Source organism: Macaca nemestrina, chromosome 8, assembly GCF_043159975.1.
Source record: "Macaca nemestrina isolate mMacNem1 chromosome 8, mMacNem.hap1, whole genome shotgun sequence".
NCBI lineage: Eukaryota > Metazoa > Chordata > Mammalia > Primates > Cercopithecidae > Macaca > Macaca nemestrina.
The window spans coordinates 4,973,150-4,996,465 of NC_092132.1; the positions used below are offsets into that span (position 1 = coordinate 4,973,150).

Genomic DNA, 23,316 nt, shown 5'->3' on the forward strand with positions numbered 1-23,316 from the left:
CTGGAGCAGTGATTAGCCAGTCTGTGTGATTGGTTATTAGAACTATTGGTAGGCTGTGTGTGTTAACACAGGTTGGCTGGGAGCAGTGGCTCATACCTGTAATCCCAGCACTTTGGGAGGCCAAGGTGGGAGGATCGCTCTAGGCCAGGAGTTCAAGACCAGCCTGGGCAACATGGGGAGACCCTGTCTCTACAGGAAAAAAACAAACAAACAAACAAAAACATAAAATAAAATTAGTTGGGCATTGTGGTGTATACCTGTAGTCCCAGCTCCTCAGGGGGCTGAAATGGGAGGATTGGATTGTTTGAACCCAGGAGGTCCAGACTGCAGTAAGCTATGATTGCACCACCACACTCCAGCCTGGATGACAGAGAAAGACCCCATCTCTTAAAAAAAGAGATACTTTTCGACTGTCTGTGCATCCAAATTTCTCCATCTTTAATTCAAAGATGCTAAACTATTTTGGAGTGAGCAGCTGTAGAATTTAACTTTTTTTCTAATTTAGCTATCTACTTTTCTTCATTTTTCTCATATTTTAGAGAAATATTTTTGATTTAATGTTCTTGGTTGTTGATAATGAAGGCCCTTGAAATATGAGTATTTTCTTGAAAAAAAAGTATGTCTCTAACTCAGATATATGAAAATCAACTTTTATTCTAAGTTTATTATTTCAAAACAGGTAATTTTTAAAATCAAATCCTGTCTTTGCAGAAGAGAGAAGCTATAATGTAATACCTGTTTTTGCTGTATGAAACCCATGCCAACTTTAAAGTCCTTTTCCAGGGTCATTAAAAACAGAGGAAATATTTTTTGTTGCTCTTTGAGTTTGATGGTTGAGGCATTTGTCTTCAAATTGCCAAGTTTTACAACTTAGATTAACTGTATTTCCTGCACCCTCTCCAAGCACTTTTGTGATGTTTTGTAACTTCCATCACAGGCACGCACAGAGGCTGGGCTGCTGTCCAGATGCGTTTGCTCCATGAACTGGTCTACGCCTCCCGAAGGATGGGGAACCCAGCCCTCTCCGTCAGACACCTGTCCTTCCTTCTACAGACCATGCTGGACTTCTTGTCGGATCAGGGTGAGTGAGCTCAAACCACAATTTTTTTTTTCAAGGGACTGTGAATGAGAGCACTTTAGATGCTGGTTCATGTAAACCCTGGGCTTGGGTTTCAGTGGGTGGAAAACACTGGGCAGCTCCTCGTCGGTGAGAAGGTCCCTGCCCCATGCCTTGGCTCCCTCCTTCCACACTCACTTCTCTGGGACCCCTGTGCCACCTCCTCCCACCTTGACGCCATCCCCTCCTGCTCCTTGGCCGGCCAGCACACTCCACGGCTTTTCCCTCCGCCTCTCGGGCTTCTTCTCAGCCTCCTGTGTTGCTTCCCATTTCCTTAGCCTGCCTTTTATAAAATATAAATGTCAAAGCATAACATTTACATAGAGGAGTACACGACTCGTAGGAATGTGTCTCAGTGATCTCAGTGAATTCTCACCAAGTGGCCACCACTGTAATCAACACCCGGATCAGAGACGGGCATGAGCAGAACCCAGGGGTCCCTTGTGCCCCTTCGAGTCACTGGGTGACTCCATCTTCCCTTCCAGAACCAAAGATGAGGTTTGCGTGTGTTTGCTCTCATGGGGCCATGCGGTGTCTCTGCCCCTGTTTCAAGGTTGCCTTTCTCCCAGGCTCCTTTCTTGGCCTTCATCTTCTCTTCTTATGCTGCTCCTGGGTGCTATCTGCTTTTTGATAGCAGGAAATGTGACCTGTTTCCCTACGCACTTGTGGCTCAGCCGCCCCACACCTGCCTTCCTGCCTGTACCCCTGACCCTGGCCCAGTGTGTGGTGCCGGCTGGGTTCTCAGGGAAGTGCTGTCTGCTGCGGAGACTGATGTGTGCAGAGCGTATTGGGAGGTACTCATGGGATCAGCCCCGTGGAAAGAAAGAGACGGAGGCGAGACTGGACAGTGGGAGAAGCTGGGCTTCAGTGCTTTGACACAGGCCTCAGCCGCATGGGGAGCTCTGCACTGCCGTGCCCTGCAGACGTGTCCCATGTTGTTCTGAGGGGCCGGGCCTTTCTCCTCTCTCACTGACCAGCAGTTGGATGCAGGCTACCCTGGGTGATGTGGTTCTCTTCAGCAAGGAGACAAGGCTTCTGCTGACCCAGCAGGGCCTGTGCAGCTGGGAAGCTGTTGGAGAGATCTCTGGCGATGGGAGGGCCGGGACTTCCTGTCCCCGTGCCAGGCCCTGGGTGCTCACCACTCCCAGGAAAGGGTAGGGTCTTGAAGGGCTCTCTCCTGTCGAGGACAGCTTCTGGGAAGGCAGCACTCTCCCCTGGGGAACCGGCTCTCCTCCCTGCAGGCTGTCTGGTTGGCTCATTACTGCCCCCTGCAGTGCTGCTCCATCACTGCTGCTGTCCAGGCAGGGACTCCACTCCCTCACTCTCATGTCCTGGCACCTCACAAATTTCGTACTTCTCTGTTTTTCACATTTCTGAAAGCAGGACATCTTTCTCTCCAGCCCTCCACCCACTGCTTTCCCCTGGCTATTCGCTGTCTGTCTTCGAGTAGGCTCTGGCTCCAGGGTAATGTGGGGTGTGCATCTCTGAAGGTAGTTGTGAGGTTTAAATGCACTAATTCTGGCCGGGCACGGTGGCTCACTCCTATAATCTGAGCACTTCGGGAGGCCCAGGTGGGCGGATCACCTGAGGTCAGGAGTTCGAGACCAGCCTGGCCAACATGGTGAAACCCCGTGTTTACTAAAAATACAAAAATTAGCCAGGGGTGGTGGCGGGCCCCTGTAATTCCAGCTACTCAGGAGGCTGATGCAGGAGAATCACTTGAACCCAGGAGGCGGAGCTTGCAGTGAGCCAATGTTATGCCATTGTACTCCAGCCTGGGCAACAAGAGTGAAACTCTGTCCCTTCCACCCCCGCCCAAGAAAAAAGAAACCCAGTATACACTAAGCAACCCTCATAGAGCCCCTCTTCTCGCTGCACCTGTTGAAATGCTAGCATTCTTTAAAGGAAACATTGATTTCTCTGTAGTGATTTCCACGGCCATCTCTATGAGAAAGGAATTCTCCTTTTGTGAACTCCCGTGGTTCTTTGTTGCCAAGGTTCTGAAGGCACACACTGCTTATTGTGGCCGTTTGCATCCTCGTGTGGAGTAGCTGTTGTTTGCTATTGAGGACTTCTGGTGACCCAGGTGAATCTCTGCTCTGACCGGGGCCCCTGTGACAGGCATGCAGCTTTTCTGCGTGTATTGGGTCGCTGTTGCTTTTGGGGCTGCATTTGAATTGCGCTTTTCTTGGTTGTACCTGCAGAGTGAGCAGGTGGCCAGCAGGGCCACCGTGGAAGCTGGCTGCATGGCCCATTTGCACTGTGGCGTTTCGGTGACGGGAGGGAGCAGCAGGCCAAGGCAGAGCTCCCAGTGCCACCTATGTCTCCTGCTGGGGAGGCTGTGGCACCGTGGTGGCTTGGGCAGTGGTCTGGTGTTACCTGCTGTAGTGAATTTTTGCTCTCCCCAGCCCCTGGGAGTGCTGCCCACCTCCCCCGCTCTGCTGGGATTTCTTGAGCCTCTCCGCGATCCAGCAACTCTAAGGAGGCAGAGCCTGGACTCTGTTTGTGCAGGGGCTTAGAATCTCGGGTGCCATTCCTGACCCATGGCACATCCATCTGCCCCTGTAGCCAGGACTTTGTTCTCTCCTGGTGGCAGTGTCCCCACACACCTCACCTCAGCAAGCACAGTTCCCACGGCTGGTGAGTTGTGACATGGCCCTGAGCCCTTCGCCTGAGCCGTCAGTGTCACTCCTTTGCCTGCTGTGTCTGCTGCATCTTGAACTTCTTCAGCACACACCTTCCTTCCCACAGTAGGGCCGGTGCACCTCCCCTGTCCCCACACCCTGTGCCTTCACCACGTGACTCCTCTTGGGCCTGGCCTCCTCTTGAAAGCCTTCACAAGTCTTTAGCTAGGCCAGGAGCTCTGGGCCTCTGCTGTCTTCCTTCCTGCACTTACCACAGTTACAATTCGGTCATCAGTTGCATGTTTAGTTGGTCCATGCTTGTCTCCCTCCGTGGGAGACGACCTCATTCTGCCTGCTCTCTACCTGGAGCTGGACCTGGCAAAGACTAGATGCCAAGCGCATGGCTGCCGAGGTGTGAGTGATGTTGTCACAACCCTTGCCTTCATCATGATTGCTTATGGGAAAGTTGATTCTGACTTGGGTCCTCAGGCATTTTTCAAAAGCACATTCTTGGCCAGACATGGTGGCTCACTCCTGTAATCCCAGCACTTTGGGAGGGTGAGATGCGCGGATCACCTGAGGTCAGGAGTTCGAGACCAACCTGGCCAACATGGTGAAATCCCATCTCTACTAAAAATACAAAAATTAGCCGGGCGAGGTGGCACATGCCTGTAATCCCAGCTACTTGGGAGGCTGAGGCAGGAGGATCACTTGAACCCGGGAGGTGGAGATTGCAGTGAGCTGAGATCACACCACTGCACCCCAGCCTGGGTGACAGAGTGAGACTCCATCTCAAAATTAAAAAGTAAAATAAAATAAAATGCACGTTCTTTTTACAATGAACACATATGTGTGTGTACACTGTATGTGTATGTATACGTATGCTGTATTGTGTTTTTCTGTTGGAGTTTGTATTTCTCAAGGGCATGGGCCATATCTTCCCCTTTGGGTGCCCTGTGGTTTCCATGGACATGGTGAGATGACTGAGCGTGTATGCAGGACCAATAATTGGAGTGACCCATTCCACACTTCTGTGTCAGGCCGATGAACCCGACTGTCTCCACTCCAGACATGTGAGGCCTTGTCTTGTTTTGATGACAGCACTGAGAAGTAGACTGTGTTTCCCAGCCCCACGTGCTCAGAGGTTGATGCTTGCACGCGTGTCCATGAGATGGCCGCCGGGAAGAGCAGAGTGGATGAGCACATAGGGCTCTCTTGTTAGTTGCTCTGTTGCCGTGTTTCTTTTTTGTTAGTAGCAGTCATGCATTGTTGATGAGCATCCTTGTGCCTGGGAGTGGTGGTGGGTGTGTGCCTGCCTGTCTCCCCTGCCCTTCCTGTCCAGAACGCAGAGTCCGCGTCTTTCTCCGGGTGGCAGAGAAAACCTCTACAGGAGAGTACAGCGCGGGTTCTCGGTGATGCTTTAACCTCTGCCTTCCCCTCCTTTCTTTCTTATCCTGTTTATATTATTAAGCTTTGTTCACTTCTAAGCCTATCATGTGATAGTTGTACCTTTTCCTCATGTGATCTTTCAAAAAGGGTGATCTGTATGCTATATTTTTGAGTAATTAGACATTTTGTAACGGGTCACGTTGGAGGCTCTTTTAATATATATGTGTAAAGTAAGTAAATGTGAATTCTTATCGAAACAGCATGTTTAACCGTGGCCTGTGGTCTTCACCAGCCCTAAGTGAGGACGGAGGCTTTGAGTTGGATGTGGCTCGTCCATTAGACTCCTTGTCTCCCTCACGTGGTCACGACTGGCCATTGCTTTTATGGCCAGAGCCCTTAGTTAATTCCCCCCCGTGCTGTGATCTCTCTTCGGTGTATCTTCTCCACACTCGTATCCTGAAGACAGTTTCTTTTTCTTTCTTTTTCTCTTTTTAAGATCTACCAGGAATACTGGAGGAGAATATATGTTGAAAATCTGAGTTTGAGTTAGTCACGGTAGGAAGTTTTCTCCATTGTATTTGTAGAGTGAGTGAGGAGAGATTTGTCATCTCAGTTTGGATGACTGACAAAGCTGCAACCAGACTCAGCTAGATTTCAAATCAGGCGGTTTATGGGAAAAGAGAGGAGGAGCTATGATCATGAGGTATTTCTAAGATCCGTTGTTTTTGGTGGATTGTTAATTCCCGGTGAGAAAACAGAGAATGAAATCAGTATGCTTCCATATGGGCTGTGTTTCCATTAGATGTAAATTGCGTTTGATTTTTGATGAAAAGTCAGCATAACCGTCTAGAGGTGTCAGGTGCCCCTTGTCCTGGAAAGAGGACGCACACTGTGATTGATGGGGTCCTGGCTGTATGTTTTTAGGTGACAGGGAAATTTGTTTACCCATGAAATGTGGATAGTGTCTTATGGTTATTTAAAGTCATATTAATTAGTGATTTAAAGACGCTTAGTTTGAAAGGACAAGAACTTAGGATGCTTGATACTGTTGAACAAATAACAGTCTCTTGAAAGGCCTTTATATAATGGTATTTGGCTAATTGGAGTCGTCTGAGAAAAGGACAAAAGTCAGGAGGTCTGAAAGGTTCTTTCCGCTCACCTCAGCCTCTAATTACTGTAACCGCCGATCAATAATGACATCCTCCCTAGCCTCCATTTTCTTGTTTGGACAGCTAGGCTGTGCAGCACTATGTGGCAGTTTGTTATTTTTAATGATAGATACTATAATTTATTGGATGGTCTTTTTTTTTCTGAAGAGCTCATGGTGCCATTCACAGATAACTAACATTTCTACGTTTTGCTGAGTTGAAATAAAGTATGGAATAGAAGAGCAGCCAGGCACGGAAAACACATGACCCCAGGGCTGAGGAGGGTCTTTCTAGCCTTCTTGTAATCTGTGAAACTAGACTGGTGACATGCATTGAAGACAGCATCATCTGGGGACTTCTGCTCCATGTGTACTCTCCAGTATGTGCTCAAGATTGAACCTACAAGATACATTATGAGGGCAAGTATTTACACAGAAAGGCTCTGAGTTCCCCAAGACTTTGGTCATTTTTTACAAGATGAAGTATTACCTTGATGATTTGTGGAATCTTCTTAGGAAGCGTGACTGTGTTGCTTTTCTGATCGTGGTACAGGGCATCTTTGTTGAGGCTTCCCATGTGTGTGGGCACAGAGCTTCCATGGCATTCCAGCAGTAGATTAATGGAGCTGTCATCCTCTGAAGCCTCATGGGTTGTGCATGCAAACCTGGTCCTGTGAACTGCACAGGAGTCTCTTAAAAGGGCAGAGGGATTCCTTCCTTTGTGAAAGGTTTAGAATGGCACATATTTGTAATTTCCAGCCTCATTTTTTGCCACTTTCACATTCACCCTGTATTTGGCCGTACTAAATTGCTGACAGTTCTCCAAATACAACAGCATTGCTATTCTGCTGCCTTTGTATATGCTGTTTCCATTACTGTTACATTGTCCAGGAATTCATCCCGGCCATGACTGCAGTGCCCCCTCTGGCAGCTTCCCATGCCCTGAACCTGCCTCTGTCAGAGCCTCCAGCATGCTGGGCTGTGGAGTTGCTGGTCTGTTTCCCCACCCAGCAAGCCTCTAAGCTCCTCAAAGACACGAACTGTCATGTGTATCTGCAGCAGCACCTGGTAGCTTACAGGTCCTTAAATGCCGGCTGAATGAATGATGTCTTCTGTCTCTTTCAACCCACCTTCTGCTATGCTACCAAATGGATATTTCTTCTAATTGGCGATTTTAAAGATCCTGCTGTGGCCTTTGATCAGGCTTTTGAGCGGTGTTTGGCAAACGGTGGCCTACGGACCACGTCTGGCCTGCTGCCTGATGTTCATCCTTGCATTGGCTGTTCCAGGATGAGTTTATAGTTACTGACACCAATTCCTGTGGAAAATAGAAAAGACTCGTGGCTTTCACATCAAATAGCTAAAAAAGGGAACAAGGGGAAAAATTAGCTAGGTAAACTGTTTCAGAGACTGAGATGAAAAGCCCCAGGTAAGTGAGTAAGGTTCAGCCATATGTTGGCTCTGCTACTGTGAGTGAAGTGTGGTTTAAAAATGCATACTATATCAATGCCTACGAAAAGAAGGGGAAAAAAAGAAAAAATGCATACTATAAATATGTCATATTAATGCTACTGTGAAAAGACTGAGGAGTGACAAAAGGGGGGTCCCATGAGATGGGAGGGGTCCAGTGAATGAACCTGTGTTAAGGATGTGCCTTATTTCACAGCATTTCTGCTGCTGGAATGACTTGACCAGGTTAGGATGGCAGGGAGTGTGATGTGCTCATGCTAGAGTACAGATGGTTTGCGTTGCACGTGCTTTCCTGGGCTTGGTCTTGTTGGGATCTGAAGGCATTTGGTTTGCCTGTTCTGCTGTCGTCCAGTGTCTTTCTGGAGGCCTCCGGGTAGATGGTGTTTCCTTGAAAACCCTCTCTGTATCTTGGTTTTGGCATCTACCTGCGGGATTGTTTTAAGGATTGGAGGTGACACACTTGAAGTACCTAACAATGTCTGCTGCCAAGAAGTGCTTAGTAAATATCATAAGATGGCACTGTTTTCTTTCTGGGGGACCTGGACACCAGCTCCTTGGTCAGACGTTAGTGGTTCTTTTGCTCAAGGTTACCTTAAGAAGACTTGGAGAGGGAAATAGGGAACAGCAGAATCACCCCAAAGGGCTGTCGTATGTGGATGTGATTCTTTTCCAAGATGTGCTGCTGTTATAATTTGTATTATAATAACATAATTACCCATAGCACTGCTCTGACTGGCCTGGGGAAGGGGTGAGTGGGAGGTGGAAACAGAGGAGGAGGAGCAAGGGGAAGGAAAGGATGGTGCTGCTGAGAGGTGTTCTTCCAGGCAGGGAACGGCGGCCCGTGTAACCGGGGCTTCAGTGCGTGCTCTTTCCACTGCGTTTAATGCTCAGCCCAGTCCTAAGGTGTTGGGAAGGTGGCCTTTCCACCTCGCCATTGAAAGCGTAGATCAAGATTAGGCTGCCAGTTCCTCGTTCAGCGGAAGCAGTATAGAATCCCAGGTCTCATAGTATCCAACACGAATCTGACTTACTGTTAGACCTTGAGGTTGTTTAAGCATCTTAAACTTCCGAAACAACTGTCGCTATAAAGTGCCTCTCTCCCCATAGCTGCTGTCATGCTTTGCCTACAAGAAACGAAAGCCTTACTAAAATAAACGCAGTTTTTGAGAGCTAACTCATATGCCATACAATTTATCCATCTAAGGTATGTGAGAATACTCACAGGGCTGTGCAGCCACACCACAAGTGAACTACTCATCCATGTTGTGGCATGGCTGATCCTTTAAAATGCGATGCCAAGTGAAGGAAGCCAGGCTCTGAATTCCACACACACGTTGTATGATCCCAATGATTTGAAATGACCAAAATAGACTATAGGGACAGAATGGATTAGTCTTTCTTAGGACTGGGGGAATGGGGGACTTGGTGGGGGCGATGGCTAAAGTGTATGGAGTTGAGGCGGTGAAGATATTCCAGTGGTACATTGTGGTGACTGTTGCACGACTGTGGTATATCCTCAAAACCATTGAATTGCACCCTTTAATGGGCCAACTGCTATGCAAATTATATTTCAATAAAGTTGTTACAAACGTTTTTAAGAGTCTCTAGAAGACCTCTCTGTCTCATTGGCTAGAACCGGATTGTGGGGTCATGCCAGCCCACTGTAAGTGTGATGGGAAGCACAGTCATCCCTGAGTATTGGCGGGGGGCATTGGCTCCAGGCTCTCTCTTGGATACTAAAACCTAGGGATACTCAAGTCCCTGATATAAAATGGCATAGTATTTGCGTATAACTTATACACATCCTCCCCCATAGTTTGTTTATTTATTTATTTTTATTTTTAGCAGAGATGAGGTCTCGCCATGTTGCTCAGGCTGGTCTCGTCCTCCTGGGCTGAAGCAATTCTCCTGCCTTGGGCTCCCGAAGTGTTGAGATTACAGCCGTGAGCCACCGCACCCAGCCTCCTGTATGGTCTAAGCCATCTCTAGATCACTTGTAGCACTTCATATGATGTAAACGCTACCTACATAAATCATTATTCTCCTGTATTGTTTAGGGAAAGGAAAAAAAAAACTATACACGTTCAGCACAGATGCAATTTTTTTCCCCAAATATTTTCAGTCCTAGGTTGGTTGAATCAATGGGCACAGTGCCACGGCTAGGAAGGGCCAAATGGATTTGGCTGTTTTTGTCTCTAAGGGCAGGCAGCGTGGGGAGCTGGAGGGGTATGGGGAGAATGGCAGCACCGTCAGCTACCAGCGTGGGCCTGTGTCTCTTGTCTATTGTCACCTCTCCTTCCTTGTCCTTTACCAGACTACCCATGCAGTTGTTCTGGCCCAGCCCTGGAATCACCTTTTCTGCCATCCTCTACTCAATGCACCTTGGATGCGTCGAGAGGCCCAGCCAGCCTGCTTCCACTTTCTCACCCTGACTGCCTTTGTTCTGTTTAATTTGCCATCATCTCCTCTCTGGAGCCTCCTGCCCCTCTCCCTGGCTCCACTCCGGCCTCCCGTTGCTTCATTCTCCGGACACCCGTTTAAACTGCAACTCAGATCGTATTTTGTTGCTCCTGTAATAAAACCCAGGACTCACGGTGGCCTGCAGATTCTGCCCCTGGCCCTGCCCTCTCTCCCACCTTGTCCCTTACTTTCTCATCCGCTCCCGGTTCCAGTTCCTTTGGCTTCCTTAATTAATGCCTACGTGCCAAGCCTTTTCCACCCCAGAGCCCCACATGCCTGTTCCTGGTGGTTTTGAATGGTGCACTTCTCCATGAGGTCTCACCTCCAGTACCGTCTTCCCCGGGAGACCGCCCTGACCCCCGGCTCTTCTGCATCATACCCTGTGCTTTGCGTTTCCCAGTCTTAACATGAGAGGCTAGCAGACCTCATCTGCCTTGTCCTGGGATGGCCTGGAACACAGTAGGTGTGAAGAAATACCGTTAAATGGATGGACAACCTCCCTTTGATATTTACCTGCACACTGCTTTGCCACTGTCCCTGTCACATTGCGATGGCCGTTTAGGAGAAGTCTAAATGTCACTTCCTCATCTGGTTTGCTAATGGGACTTGCCCGGGGTGGGCACTGATGATTGCACTTGCAGGTCGCTCATCTTGTCTTGGGCTGCTTGTCTCTATCAAAGTCACCTTGATGGAGGGTGGAAGTGGCAGCAGACGTCGCTGAATACAGGAGACCAAAATAATCGCTGCAATTATTTGGAAAGAAGGCAAAGTTTGTTCTTTCAGAAAACGTTGTTTTCAGAGCAGAATTCAGCATCTCTGCTTCTAAACCTCAGTGGGCGTGTTTGCTGGAAAGCGACGTCTTCCTAACCAAGGCTGCCGCAGATCCCACTGTTCCCTCAAAAGGTGCTCCTTGACTTTGTGGCAGAGGGAACCAGTTATGTTAGATGACTGTAAAGCCATTTTCCGAAAAGGAAGTGAAGGGAAGGATTACTGAGTCAGAGCGAGGCTTGGTTACTTAGAGGATGTAAATCATCTGCTGACCGCGTGGCTGAGTGAGAGTGAGGATCGCTGGGCAGAGGCGGCGGCTTCGGCAGCCTGACACTCTGTGCAGCCATTGCCAGGCTACCTGGACATGGTGGCAGCCCGTTACCCTCATCAGGTCTTCTTCACCTTCCCCAGTTCCCACCCCTATTCTTGGCGCGGTGCTATGCTTTAAGGGGCACTGCTGGAAGGGGGCAGATGTTGACTTCACCGGGCCTGGTGTCTCATTAGAATGTTGCGGAACGGCCGCAAAGCCCATGGCACAGGGGCTTGTGCCCTCCTGTCCTCTCCGTGTTCCCCACCCCCTCCTGCTGCCTCTTTTTCTCCCACCCCACTGGCTTCCCTGTGTGCAAATGTGCCGTAATTACCACAATGTGCAGCTCAGATCAGCCAAGCCAAGCAGCCTTCCGCTCTGAAGCAGAACCTCTGTCAGGGTCGTCTGCCTTCCCTCACGCACCTTCTTCAGCCCTGCTGTGTGCCCTTCCCTCGCGCGCCTCCTTCGGCCCACCTGTGTACCCTTCCCTTGCGCCCCCTTCGGCCCCCTTGTGTGCCCTTCCCTCGCGCGTCCCCTTTAGCCCCCCTGCTTGCCCGTCCCTCACGTGCCCTCTTCAGCCCCCCTGCTTGCCCTTCCCTCGTGCGCCCCCTTCGGCCCCCTCTGCCGGACGTCCCTCTCCTCTCCCTTGCCAAGGTCACCAGTTTCCAAAGCAGGAGTCATTTCCTGTCCTCTTTTTCTCTCTGTCGACAGTGTCCTCTCAGTCCAGCGCTTCCTCTACGTGGTGCTTTTTTCCTTTCCCCAGCTCCTCCTGGAGCTTCCCCACTTCTGATGCCCATGTGCTGGGCACTTGCGTCAGGGCTTGGTTCTGGGTCCGCTTGTCTCTTTGCTCCCGGTGTCTGGCGATTCCCCTCAGACCATGCCTTTAGATGCCATTTACAATGTACACTTTAGCTTTCTGGCATGTTCACAGATACGTGCACCTATCACCACAGTCAGTTTTAGAACATTTTTATCACCTCCAAAGGAAGCCCGCACCCTACCGCTAGCTAGAGGCACACGTTGGCAGTCACATATTGTTGAATGCATTAATAATACATGCTTTTCTTCTTTTCCCTTTCTTGCTCGCTTTCCAGGTTGTTTTTGGTACTGTTGATAACACTGTGGTGAACATCTTTAGGCCTTTGGCTTTTTTTAGCAGGAGAGAGTTTTCATCAGGAGGGGGCCTCCTGGGTCAGCCTTTTTGGGTGTTGTGATTGCTGCTGAGACACTGTGGATGCGGCCACAGCAGGGCTGCTAATTCAGTGTGTGCAGGACGCTGCCGTCCTTTTCTAATTTGCGTTTTCTTGGTGACTTGCAAGGTTGGATTTTTTTCTGCAGGTTTGTTTGTTGTATCTCTTTTATGTGAAGTTCTTTTCCAGTCTTCTGATTGCTTCCTCCCTCCTGCTCATTTGACTGTCACTGAAACTTAGTTGGGGTTTTGTGGGGCAGATGGTGTCCTGCCATTGTGCTTTGTGATGTGAATGAAGTGGTCTGCCCACAGTCACCCAGTTATCCAGTCAGCTGTGAGTGGCAGAGCAGCAGGACCCCTGGCCTCCCAGCGCCTCAGAAAGGGGGAAACACTTGCCATGACACCTTTGACTGACATTTTGTTTAGTTGTCATGTGAGTGAATACCCTTCTTAGAGCTGCTGGACTTGCTGATGGCAAATTCTTCTTCGCCCAGTGCTCCTGGCCCCTAGTGGTGGGGTGATGATATATGTTTATGTTTTTTTGAAGGAAAAGACACCCATTGAACACTGAACCTGGAACAATTTCAAAACAGCCTTTGACTAGAGGACTTAAGGAAAAGGAAGAAGTACCACCTTGAAAATTATGAGAAAGCTGTAAAAATCACTGTATTCGTCACAGTTCTAGAGATATACATGTACACCATTAAAGAGAAATTATTCTGACACTTGTTAAAATGGTGAGGAGGATTTTACTTAAGACTACTACAGTAGGAGTCAACTCTATTGCAACAGAGGAGAGATTGAACTCAGCTCTGAATACAGGGCCAAGTGGGGCTTTATAGCCAGTGGGCAGAGTGAGGGGTCAGTGGGTAGAGAATTACTAAGAGGAGAGACATTAAGTGTAGGGGATTCTTGCTAAACTTGCCTAACAGGGAGGCCCAGGGTGACTTCCCAGGATTCTTGCCGAAACTGGGCTAGGCAGGCTGAGGACAGGGCTGAAGGATGAGGCCTCGTTGGAAAGAGGACTCACAGGAGCTTATCTGAAGTTTGGTCAAGGAGAGAGTCTTTGTCAGTGCACACGTCTATACATATGCACACATAGATAGGATTTCTTGTGGGGGACTGGGCTATGCACTGTGGGAGCTGGCTACCCAGGCCTGTGAAGCATCGTTTTGGTGTCTGCTGCTGGATCCCAAAGGCCTCAGGCAGGCAGGTGGCTGGGAAGGGAAGGCAGATGTGAAGGGAGGGAAGCAAGGGTAAGCCAGGAACTGTGGGGCTGAGCTGGACCCCAGAGGGATGGCCTGGAGCCCATGTCAGCGTCTCCCCACCTCCCAGCCTGCTGCTCTGAGGGTGGGGGCTCCTGGAGGAGAGACCGGTGCCTGCCCTTTGCGGCCGTGCTAAACATGCACGCCTGGCCCAGAGCCGGAGGAGCAGAGGAGCTATGGGTGGGATGCTGCCCGGCCCACCAGTGTGGGCGTGTGTCCTGCCCCGGGCCCCGGGACCGACGCTGCCCCCTGCCTCTGCCTCAGATCTTACACCAGGTGCCAACTCAGCTCTGCGGCAAGGCGCTGGGAAGTGTCATTCCAACTCAGCCGAGTGGATTCAGTGGTGAAGATTTTAATTTCTGGTGTGAATCTCAAGTCCACTCTTAGGAAGCAGGAGATAAATGCCCATCAAGAAGAAGCGTTCATTTTCTTTGCATCTCTCTCTAGCATATTTGATATTTGGTTGAAATTTTAACACCTGAACCAACTTTTTGTTTTGTTTTCTCTTTGGCAAGTCCGTCCTTACATGTTTAGTTAGATGGGTTAGACAGGGATACTAACAATTCTCCTCCTCCCTCTTCCCATTTTGGATAGAAAAATACTGATCTGATATTATGTGAGGCTTTCTGAATGAGGTGAATTGGACAGTGAAAAGCATAAGAAAAAATAAAGTAACTAACTCCTTTAAAAATCTTGGTTTTTGCATGTAAAATTGCAGTGTTTAAGCTGAGCATTTCATTTTAGTAGACCCTCAGGACTCCAAAGGATGTCTTTTACGGGTTCTAGGAGTACTGTTTGGACAATAAGGGACAAGGAGGAGCTGGAAAATCTGCACAGGAGCAGCAGCTCTCTTTACTTCCTTTCTGCAGGTATTTGTGGATCATCTCGCTTAAGTTGGGTACTATGCGCAATCGCAGTGTGAGGGGTGCGCAGTTCCTTTGGGGATGGCCTGGAGAAACTGGCCGGGGAGATGGAGCAACTGGGAGAAGCCGAGGTTGGCTACTGCTTTCCATGCCCTCAACCTCCCCAGCCAATGCACTCCAGGCAGTTTCACGTGTTTCAGCTTCCTTAGGTAGAAGGCTCAGTTTCTATTTGGTGCCATCCTACCTTGGATGTCTGAGTATGGATTTGGAGGTGGCAGAGCTGGCTTTGAACGCTAGGATCTGTTTGTTTCCTTAACTCTTCCAGTCCTGTAAGCCCCTTTGGGTTGTCCCCTTGCATCTGCCCTACCCCCAGGGCTGTGTCCAGTCTTCCCTGCATCTTCAGCTGCTGCCCCTCGGTCTCCCGGGATGTCCACGGTGGCCACATCTCTGTGCGTCTCCATTCTGTCAATGGCCCAAGCCCCAGGTAGTCCATCTCCAGGAGTCTTCACCCCAGCCCCATTTCCCATCCCTCCCTACTCCCATGACCCCTTCCGTGGTGACTGCAGGAACTTGAGGTCTTTTGATAGCTGACTCCTGTATTTCCTCATCCTCTTCCTCCCCGAGTGTTCCCTTAACCTTCTTATATGGAGCGAGTGGCTCTTCAGCAGGGAGGTTTGGAAATGTGTGGGAGTGTTTCTGGCATAACTGTGACCAGGGCCTGTTGCCAGCATTTAGTCGGAAGGGACAGGGAAGTGAAATGCAAGTGTAGCCCAGTGCCAGGCAATAAATTATCGTCCCACTCACGATGCCATCCTAGCAATCCAGGGAGATGAAAACCAGCCCTTTCCTCGGCCTGCCTCCCCTGCTGTTCTCTCAAATGCATGCTGGTTTTTCTCCTCTGCCCCCAGGACCTCAGGGCCTAGAGATGGGGTGGGCATCATTTTCCGTTGCTACTTCCAAACAGTCTTCTTCAGAACACTCCAGCTCTTTAGGAGGGTGTGCCATTAGGATTGATGGCTCCTGCCTTTCCTTGTGTTGTGGTCATTGCCAGGTGAGCTGGCTACTTCTCACTCTCCGGGGGCTTCAGTCCCTGGCCTGTTGCAGGAAGTCAGAGACCCTGAGTGGAGGGACTGGCTGAAGCCGTGGCAGAAGAACATAAATTGTGAAGATTTCATAACATTTATTAGTTCCCAAAATTAATACTTTTATGATTTCTTACGCCTGTCTTTATTGCAGTCTCTGAACATAAATTGTGAAGATTTCATGGACATTTATTACTTCCCCAATTAATAATCTTAATAATTTCTTATGCCTGTCTTTAATCTCTTAATCCCATCATCTTTGTAAGCTGAGGATGTGTGTCACCTCAGGACCCTGTGATGATTGTGTTAACCATACAAATTGCTTGTAAAACGTGTGTTTGAATGATATGAAATCAGTGCACCCTGAAAAAGAACAGAATAACAGCGATTTTCAGGGAACAAGGAAAGGTAACCATAAGGTCTGACTGCCTGTGGGGTCGGGCAGAATAGAGCCATATTTTTCTTCTTTCAGAGAGCCTATAGATGACTGTGTGAGTAGGAGAAATATCGCTGAATTCTTTTCCCAGCAAGGAATATTAATAATGGATAACCCTGGGGAAGGAATGCATTCCTTGGGGTAGGTCTATAGACGGCTGCTCTGGGAGTGTCTGTCTTAAATGCGGTTGAGATAAGGACTGAAATACGCCCTAGTCTCCTGCAGTACCCTCAGGCTTACTAGGTTTGGGAAATTCCAGCCTGGTAAGTTCTAGTCAGACTGGTTCTCTGCTCTTGAACCCTGTTTCCTGTTAAGATGTTTACCAAGACAGTGTGTGCACAGCGGGACATGGACCTTCATCGGTAATTTTGCCTTGCCTTGTGATCTTTGTTGCCCTTTGAAACGTGTGATCCTTGCGACCTATTCCCTGTTTGTACACCTCCTCCCCTTCTAAAATCCCTAATAAAAACTTGCTGGTTTTGTGGCTCGGGGTCACCATCACAGTCCTACCAATATGTGATGACACCCCCAGAGGCCCAGCTGTAAAATTTCTTTGTACTCTTTCTCTTTATTTCTCAGACTGGCCAACACTTAGGGAAAATAGACAGAACCTACGTTGAAATTTTGGGGGCTGGTTACCCCGATACTGGCCTGCTCTGTCCTCAGCACCTCCACCCCTGTTCTTTTCCTGGCGACTTCAGCACCCACACAGAGGACCTACTCAACCCTGCCTGCTCTCCCACCTCTGCACGTCCTGCTGGGGGATCTCACCTGGCCCTAGGGCTTCAGGAATGGTCTTTGCATTCACGGTGCCTGTACTTCTTCCTTCTGCGGTGCTGTAGGCCTGACTGTCTACCTGCCCACCCTGCCCACCCTGCCACCCATCTCAGCACAGGGTGCCCCTGCCAGCCCGCTGCTTGGGCAGAAACCTTGACGCCATCATGGCTTCCCTGCTGTCAGGCCCCACGTCTAGTACATCAGGAAGTCCTGGAGGCTTCACTGCCCCAGCACATCCCAGATATGACCACGGCTTCGTAACATAGCACCTTTCTGCTTAAACCTCCCCAGTGGCTCCCAGGACACATATCAGGAAATGGAAGGAAAGCCAGGTTATTTTTGGAAGCTTCCCAGGTCCACCTGATGTTTCCTCCTCAGTTCTCCTTGCTCACCTCTCTCCAGTTTTCTGCACATTCACTCAGCACCCGCCAGGTTTGTCTGTTTCTGTGTCTTGGAGAAAACAAGCTTGATTTCTGGCTCTTGTCCGGGACCTTGCACTTGTGTTTTTCTGCATGAACAGCTTCCCCTGGGTCTCGGCATGGCTGCCATTTCTGCACACCTCAGTTCTGAGCCAAACACCCACCCCTCTCTGCCTGGTGCTACCATCAGTCTCCCTCCTTGCTAGATGGAGGCTCCTTGAGGGCAGGCATGCTGCCATCCTGCACGGTCTCTGTGGCCTGGAGCACTGTGTGGCAGGGGCTCAGCAAATGTCTGTTGACTCCCTGTGCAGCAAGGGAAAGTCATGTAACTTCTCTCCACCTCATTTTCCCCATTTGGAAAAGGGGCACAAGAAGGACCCACCTCCTGGGGTGCATCTTCATTGGTTGCTTTAACAAAATACTGCAGACTAGGTGGCTTATAAATAAGGCACATTTGCCTCTCATAGCTCTGGGGGCTGGAAGTTCAAGACCAGGGTGCCAGCAGATTCATGTCCTGTAGGGCCACTTCCTGGCTCAGAGACATGCCAGAAGGGGCGAGCGAGGGAGCTCTCTGGGGTCTCCTTTACAAGGGAACTCCTCCCATCACGAGAACCCTACTCACATGCCCTGATGACCCCTGCAAAGGCCTTGTCTCTTAATCCTATCACGTTGGGAGTTAGGGTATAACATGAATTTGGGGGACACAGACCATAGCAGGGTGTATGTGAGGATTAAAGCTGGTTCCATTTCCATCATTCCCTCTGCTCTGTCTCTGCTTGGGAAGCTCAGACAGCTGTTAGTTCCTCTCTCCCTCTGCCCTCCACACTCAGCTGGGTGTGGATTTGGTTGTTCTGTGCAAGTAAGACTTAGTTCTCAGGGACAATGCTTACATTTTTAAAGAAAATCTTCAGAATTTACAATGCCAGTTCCAGGGCCCCACTCCTGTCAAGTCAGAATCTCTGGCCCAGGAGTCTGTGCTTGGCAGGGACCCTGGGGAGGCCAGCACAGGAGGTGTGCGCCAGGTCTGAGACACAGGCTTTGACAAGTGGAAATTATTAGTGAAGTATTTTTCACCAAGGCCTTCTCTAGGTCTTTGTCTTTTCTGAAAACCAGCCTCCCTTCTTTCCCCTCCTCACTGATCATTTGACTGGTTAGGAAGTGAAATGTACAGAGTCACCTTTGCTGCTTGTTACCCCCAGAGGGACTCTGCGTCCTGTCCTTTCGTGGCCCTGCCTCTGTGGGTGGCAGTATTTCCCAAGTCAGATTCACGACGTGACCCAGTGAGATTTCTCACGGCTTGTAAACTTACATGTTTGAAAAGTAGTGCAAAACAATGTATCACCTTTGGTTAAAGATTTAATGAAACACTTTTATTGAAAAGAAAAATGCTGAGGCTGATGTGCACGCCATGGGCTTCAGCCCAGCAGTCATCCTTGGAGAGTGAGGGTCGAGGTCGCAGCCCAGCACTGCCGGGCTCAGGACCACACAGGGCCAGAGCCACCCCTCCATTTCCTACCCCAAGCTGGCTTTTCACTTATGGGGAGTTTTCAATTGTGATGTGCTTTTCTGGTCATCTTTTATCATCCTGGATATTTTAATATATGTTCTTTATATTTTTTGAATTTCAGTAAATTCTAAAATAGTATTAAAACAAGAATGTATTATTTTTGCTGGATTTTGGAATTTTGCTAGATTTTGGCCATAATGATTGCAAGCTTCCTGTTATATAGATTAACAGACTGAAATATATGGGGTTCAGGTTGAAGGCCCTATATGTTGTATGTTGATGTCATGTGTTATATTTTGTTCCCATTGTGAAGTATCTGCAGACTTCACATTTGAGTTTTTGTCCCTTAGCTTCATATAGCAGAGCATAAAGAGCTAAAATACGAACTCTGGCTGAAAATGAATGGTGTGATTTTGTATAGCTAAGGCCATATATGTGTATACACATATATATACACACACACATATATGGCCTTAGCAATATGTATATATAAACATATATAAAAAATATGTATTTCCTATTTTTCTTTCCTGACATGCATTTCCCCCCTTGCATTTTTTTCTCCAGATGGCTTATGTGGTTTCTTTGGGAACTTTGATTTGATATATTTCATGTTTCATCTGGGCTGGGGAGAAGGGAAGGTGTGCATATGCATTGTTGTGTTACAAGGAATCCCAGTGGGAGTTCGTCAGTTAAGGGGTATAATTTGTTTCCATTGCAATTTATGCAAATCCCTTTTGTTTGTTCAGAACTAGAGAGAAAGGATTGGATAAAACCCCAGCAGAAATGAAGGGAAGCTTTTCATGTACTTTTAGTTGTATGTTGAAGAGGTCATGGTATGTTCTACCATGTAGTAGAACATAATAAGTACCTGCTAATAAAATGCATGCTTGGTAGAGAAACCACACATGTAAAGTAGTGAAGTGAAGAAAAACGATCAGTAAGTCAAAATCCCAAATATATCAGTGGATTTACTAGTTATAGGAAAATGCTAATTTGCCAAGTTTTAGGTGAACCAAAATAGAACATCCCAGGGTGGTATCAAAAGGGACCTTCTGCAGCATCATGAAGGATCTTGTCTCTGGGACAACGTGGTTCCAAGTGGCATCGTCTCCCCAGCAGTGCAGTGCAATCCTGCTTTCCGTTTCCCTGTCCACCATCTACTGCACAGAGTGCCAAGACACCATTACTCAGGCTGGACTCTGCCACTTCTGGTCCGGAATATGGCAACTCATCCTGAGAGACCGCCCTGTCTTCCAGATCCGCCCTTTCTTTCCTGTCCTCCACCCACATGATAAAGCGATCTTTCTAAAGCTGGTGTTTATCTGCGGCAATCTTCTGCTGAAATAGTGTCAGAGGCCAAAGGCCCCACGTGGTGTGCAGTGCTCTTTCAGTCTGGCCCAGGCCGTCTCTTTAGCTTGGGAGGGAGACTTAGCTGCTATTCCCAGAGCAGAGGCTCTGCACGCACGTACTGTGAGTTTCTTCTGCCTTTTCACTACCCAGAATGGAGCACCAGCCCCCTGCCCGTGCTCCCTGCCTCCCCCCAGCCCCTTTCCTTGACACCTCTTGGTAGAAGAAAATTTCTTTCTTTCCAAAGTTTTTTTTCCCCATGTGTATATAACAATGCTTATCACATTTGTGAACATGAGTTCCCTGAAAAGGACTTCAGAGGAGAGACTTTATTCCAGGGAATAGTTTACAAACTGAGGAGAACACGTTTGATGCAGTGAAGCCACCCATTCCAGAGAACAAAAGAAAGGTTTGTCTGTTACAGAGAAAGTTCCTGCCCAGGTTCCCGCTCAGGTTCACTTCCGTACTTGAAGGTTTCAGACTTGCTGAGTTCTGATTGGTTGTTGCAGGTCACAGTCTGTTGATGGCATGAATGGGAACAGGCAGCTATGTAGACCCCTAAGTTAAGCAGACACGAGGGTTTTCCGGGAACTCAAGGTCTGTGTGTGACCTCTAGTCAGCAGATGACTGCTTGAGTCTAACTTGAATCTAGGTCCTGTTAGCCACTCAGGATGGATTCATCCTGTGGAGCTGGCTTTTTCAGGGTCTACACATTACTTTTTATATTTCATGTATATTAATTAGTTTTCATGTCTGTGGACTGAGGTGTGAGGCGGGACAGCTGGAATGTGGTCTTTTTGTTTTTTTAATCCCAGCCTAATCATAGAGGCTCAATGAATGCTTGATAAGCCCAATTGCCTTTTTTTCCTCTGCCATTGTTTCCTCCTCAGTAACATGAGGAGGAATACCTATCTTCCTGTGCTGTCAGAAGGATTAGAAATGATGTATATAAAGAACCTGTTCTCAACCTGTTCTCAACTGAGAACCTGTGCTCAATATATAGTAATTGTTGTTGCTTATGTGGATTTGTTCGTGACTTCCAAAGAGTGTTTCAACATATGCTGCTCTTAAAGAGTCTCACCGTTTTCTGTTTTGATGATGTATGCATATCATTCATGGGTATTTGAGATGCTGACTGTCCCTGAGCCTGGGCTACTGCGTGTGTAGGAAGGGGACGATGATGCTTTAATTCAGCAGAGGACAGCAGGGGCTGTGAACTTTGGGCTGAGGCAGAGCTGGGTTTGTATCCTGGCTCATGTACTTATCAAATGTGACCTTTAACAATTTACTGACTTTACCAAGCCTGTTTTCCAACTGCAGAATTAAGAAGGTTGTGCCTTGTTAGGTGGAGGATTTATCAGAAAGAGTGTGTCAGCTGCCTGGCATCATGCCTGCCACAGTGGGAGTCCAACAGTGCTGGTGTCTTTGCTTACTTCACCCACTAGGCAGGTGGGCAGTTTCCCCGATGAGGCTGTACAGTTCTTTCTAACTTACAGACCTACGTATTTTTACTTAGGTCTCTCAGTTAGAAAGAAAAGTTTCTATCTCTCTGGTGAAATGTTAGGCTTTCAGAGGGTATTATTGAAAGTTTTAGCAGCAGAGTAACCAACTAAAGTTACGAAAAGATTGTTTCTCTGCAGGATTTTCACAGCCAGGTGGGAACAGATGGGGGAACCTTTATTTTTGACTGTGTCTGACTCTGACTTTAATCTTTAACTGACCAATTTAGTTTAAAAAATGTTTATCTTGGCTGGGTACAGTGGTTTACGCCTGTAATCCCAGTACTTTGGGAGGCCAAGGCAGGCGGATCACCTGAGGTCAGGAGTTCGAGACCAGTCTGGCCAACATGGTGAAACCCCATCTCTATGAAATACAAAAAATTAGCCAGGTGTGGTGGTGCACGCCTATAATCCCAGCTGCTCGGGAGGCTACGGCAGGAGAATCACTTGAACCTGGGAGGTGGAGGTTGAGTTGTAGTGAGCCAAGACTACACCATTGCACTCCAGCCTGGGAAACAAGAGCAAAACTCCGTTTCTGGGGGAAAAAAAAAAAAAATATCTTAGTGGTATGTTCCAGGTACTTACTTAATGCTAAGTGTGACTTCAGTGATGAAAATGTAGGCATCTCTGTATCAGGACCACGTGAGAATAAGATAAGCAGAATTTCTGATGATTGAATTGAAGCCAAAGTGAAGTGGTAGGGTTTCACATGGAAGTACTGAATCTGAAAATTGGAACGAACTGGAAAAGGGCATGCAGGCTGGATGCACAAGGACTGTGGGTCTTCCTCAGGGTTCGGCCTGGTTTGTTTGGACAAAGGGCAGGATGAGGAGTTGGGAGGTGAGACTTTATCCTTAGCCTTTCCATGAGTGACCTTCTCTTCTCCCTGGCCCTCACTTTTCTCCTTTATAAAAAGTGTAGGAATTGGATTAAATGAGCACTCATATATGTTCATTCACTTGTTAAAGAGCTCTGTATTACATACTGAATCTCAGATTTGATTTGTAATTTCAAATCTATTAGTATTTCTGTCACTTCATGTTGAAGTGACAGAAAATAATTATTATATACTGTAAAATTTAATTTTGCCGTATGTTTGACATATTGCAAATTTGCAGTTCTGGCCCTGAAGGCCCGAGATCTGAAATGCAGGTGTTGGTGCTGGTTTGAGGCCTTTCTCTTTGGCCTGTAGGTGGCCGTAAGGCCGGAGATCTGAAATGCTGGTGTTGGCGGTGCTGGTTTTCTTTGAGCCCTGTCCCTTTGGCCTGTAGGTGGCTGTCTTGTTGACAGGTCTTCCCATTGTCTTTCCTCTGTGTGTGTGTCCTAATCCCCTCTTCTTATAAGGGCACCAGTCATATGAGATTAGGGTTCACCATAACAAAGCTCATTTTACCTCTATTATCTCTTTGAAGAACTGTCTCCACACAGGTCACATTCTGAGGTGCTGGGGGTTAGGACTTCAACAGATGCATTTTGCGGGGAGGAGAAACGATTCAACCTATACCATGCACCATGGTCTCGTCCGTCCTGTCCCATCCCAAGGGACGCTGGTCACTATCCAGTCAATTAATTTTTGTGACCCACGAAGGAGGTCACAGTGGCTGACAGTACGTTATATGCTTGTGTTGCTCTTTTGGAAGTGGTCGT

At 48.2% G+C, this 23,316-nt stretch overlaps 1 protein-coding gene and 2 long non-coding RNA genes across 7 annotated transcripts in view; 2 read left to right on the plus strand and 1 right to left on the minus strand.

Annotated features, from left to right (window-relative positions):
- LOC105488384 (trafficking protein particle complex subunit 9) overlaps nt 1–23,316 on the plus strand; it is a 724,351-nt gene that overhangs the window by 93,913 nt on the left and 607,122 nt on the right. For all 5 annotated transcript variants that reach the window (XM_071067768.1, XM_071067767.1, XM_071067769.1 and 2 more), the window contains one exon: nt 938–1,081. In XM_071067768.1, coding sequence (XP_070923869.1) covers nt 938–1,081 — 144 coding nt within the window. The remainder of the gene's footprint in view (nt 1–937; nt 1,082–23,316) is intronic.
- LOC139355735 (uncharacterized) lies at nt 1,088–22,208 on the plus strand. The gene is made up of 2 exons (XR_011606679.1): nt 1,088–12,904; nt 13,019–22,208. It is a non-coding gene; the product is annotated as an uncharacterized lncRNA (long non-coding RNA).
- LOC105488383 (uncharacterized) lies at nt 8,040–9,109 on the minus strand. The gene is made up of 3 exons (XR_011606680.1): nt 8,970–9,109; nt 8,779–8,871; nt 8,040–8,172 (listed from the first exon to the last, which is right to left on the minus strand). It is a non-coding gene; the product is annotated as an uncharacterized lncRNA (long non-coding RNA).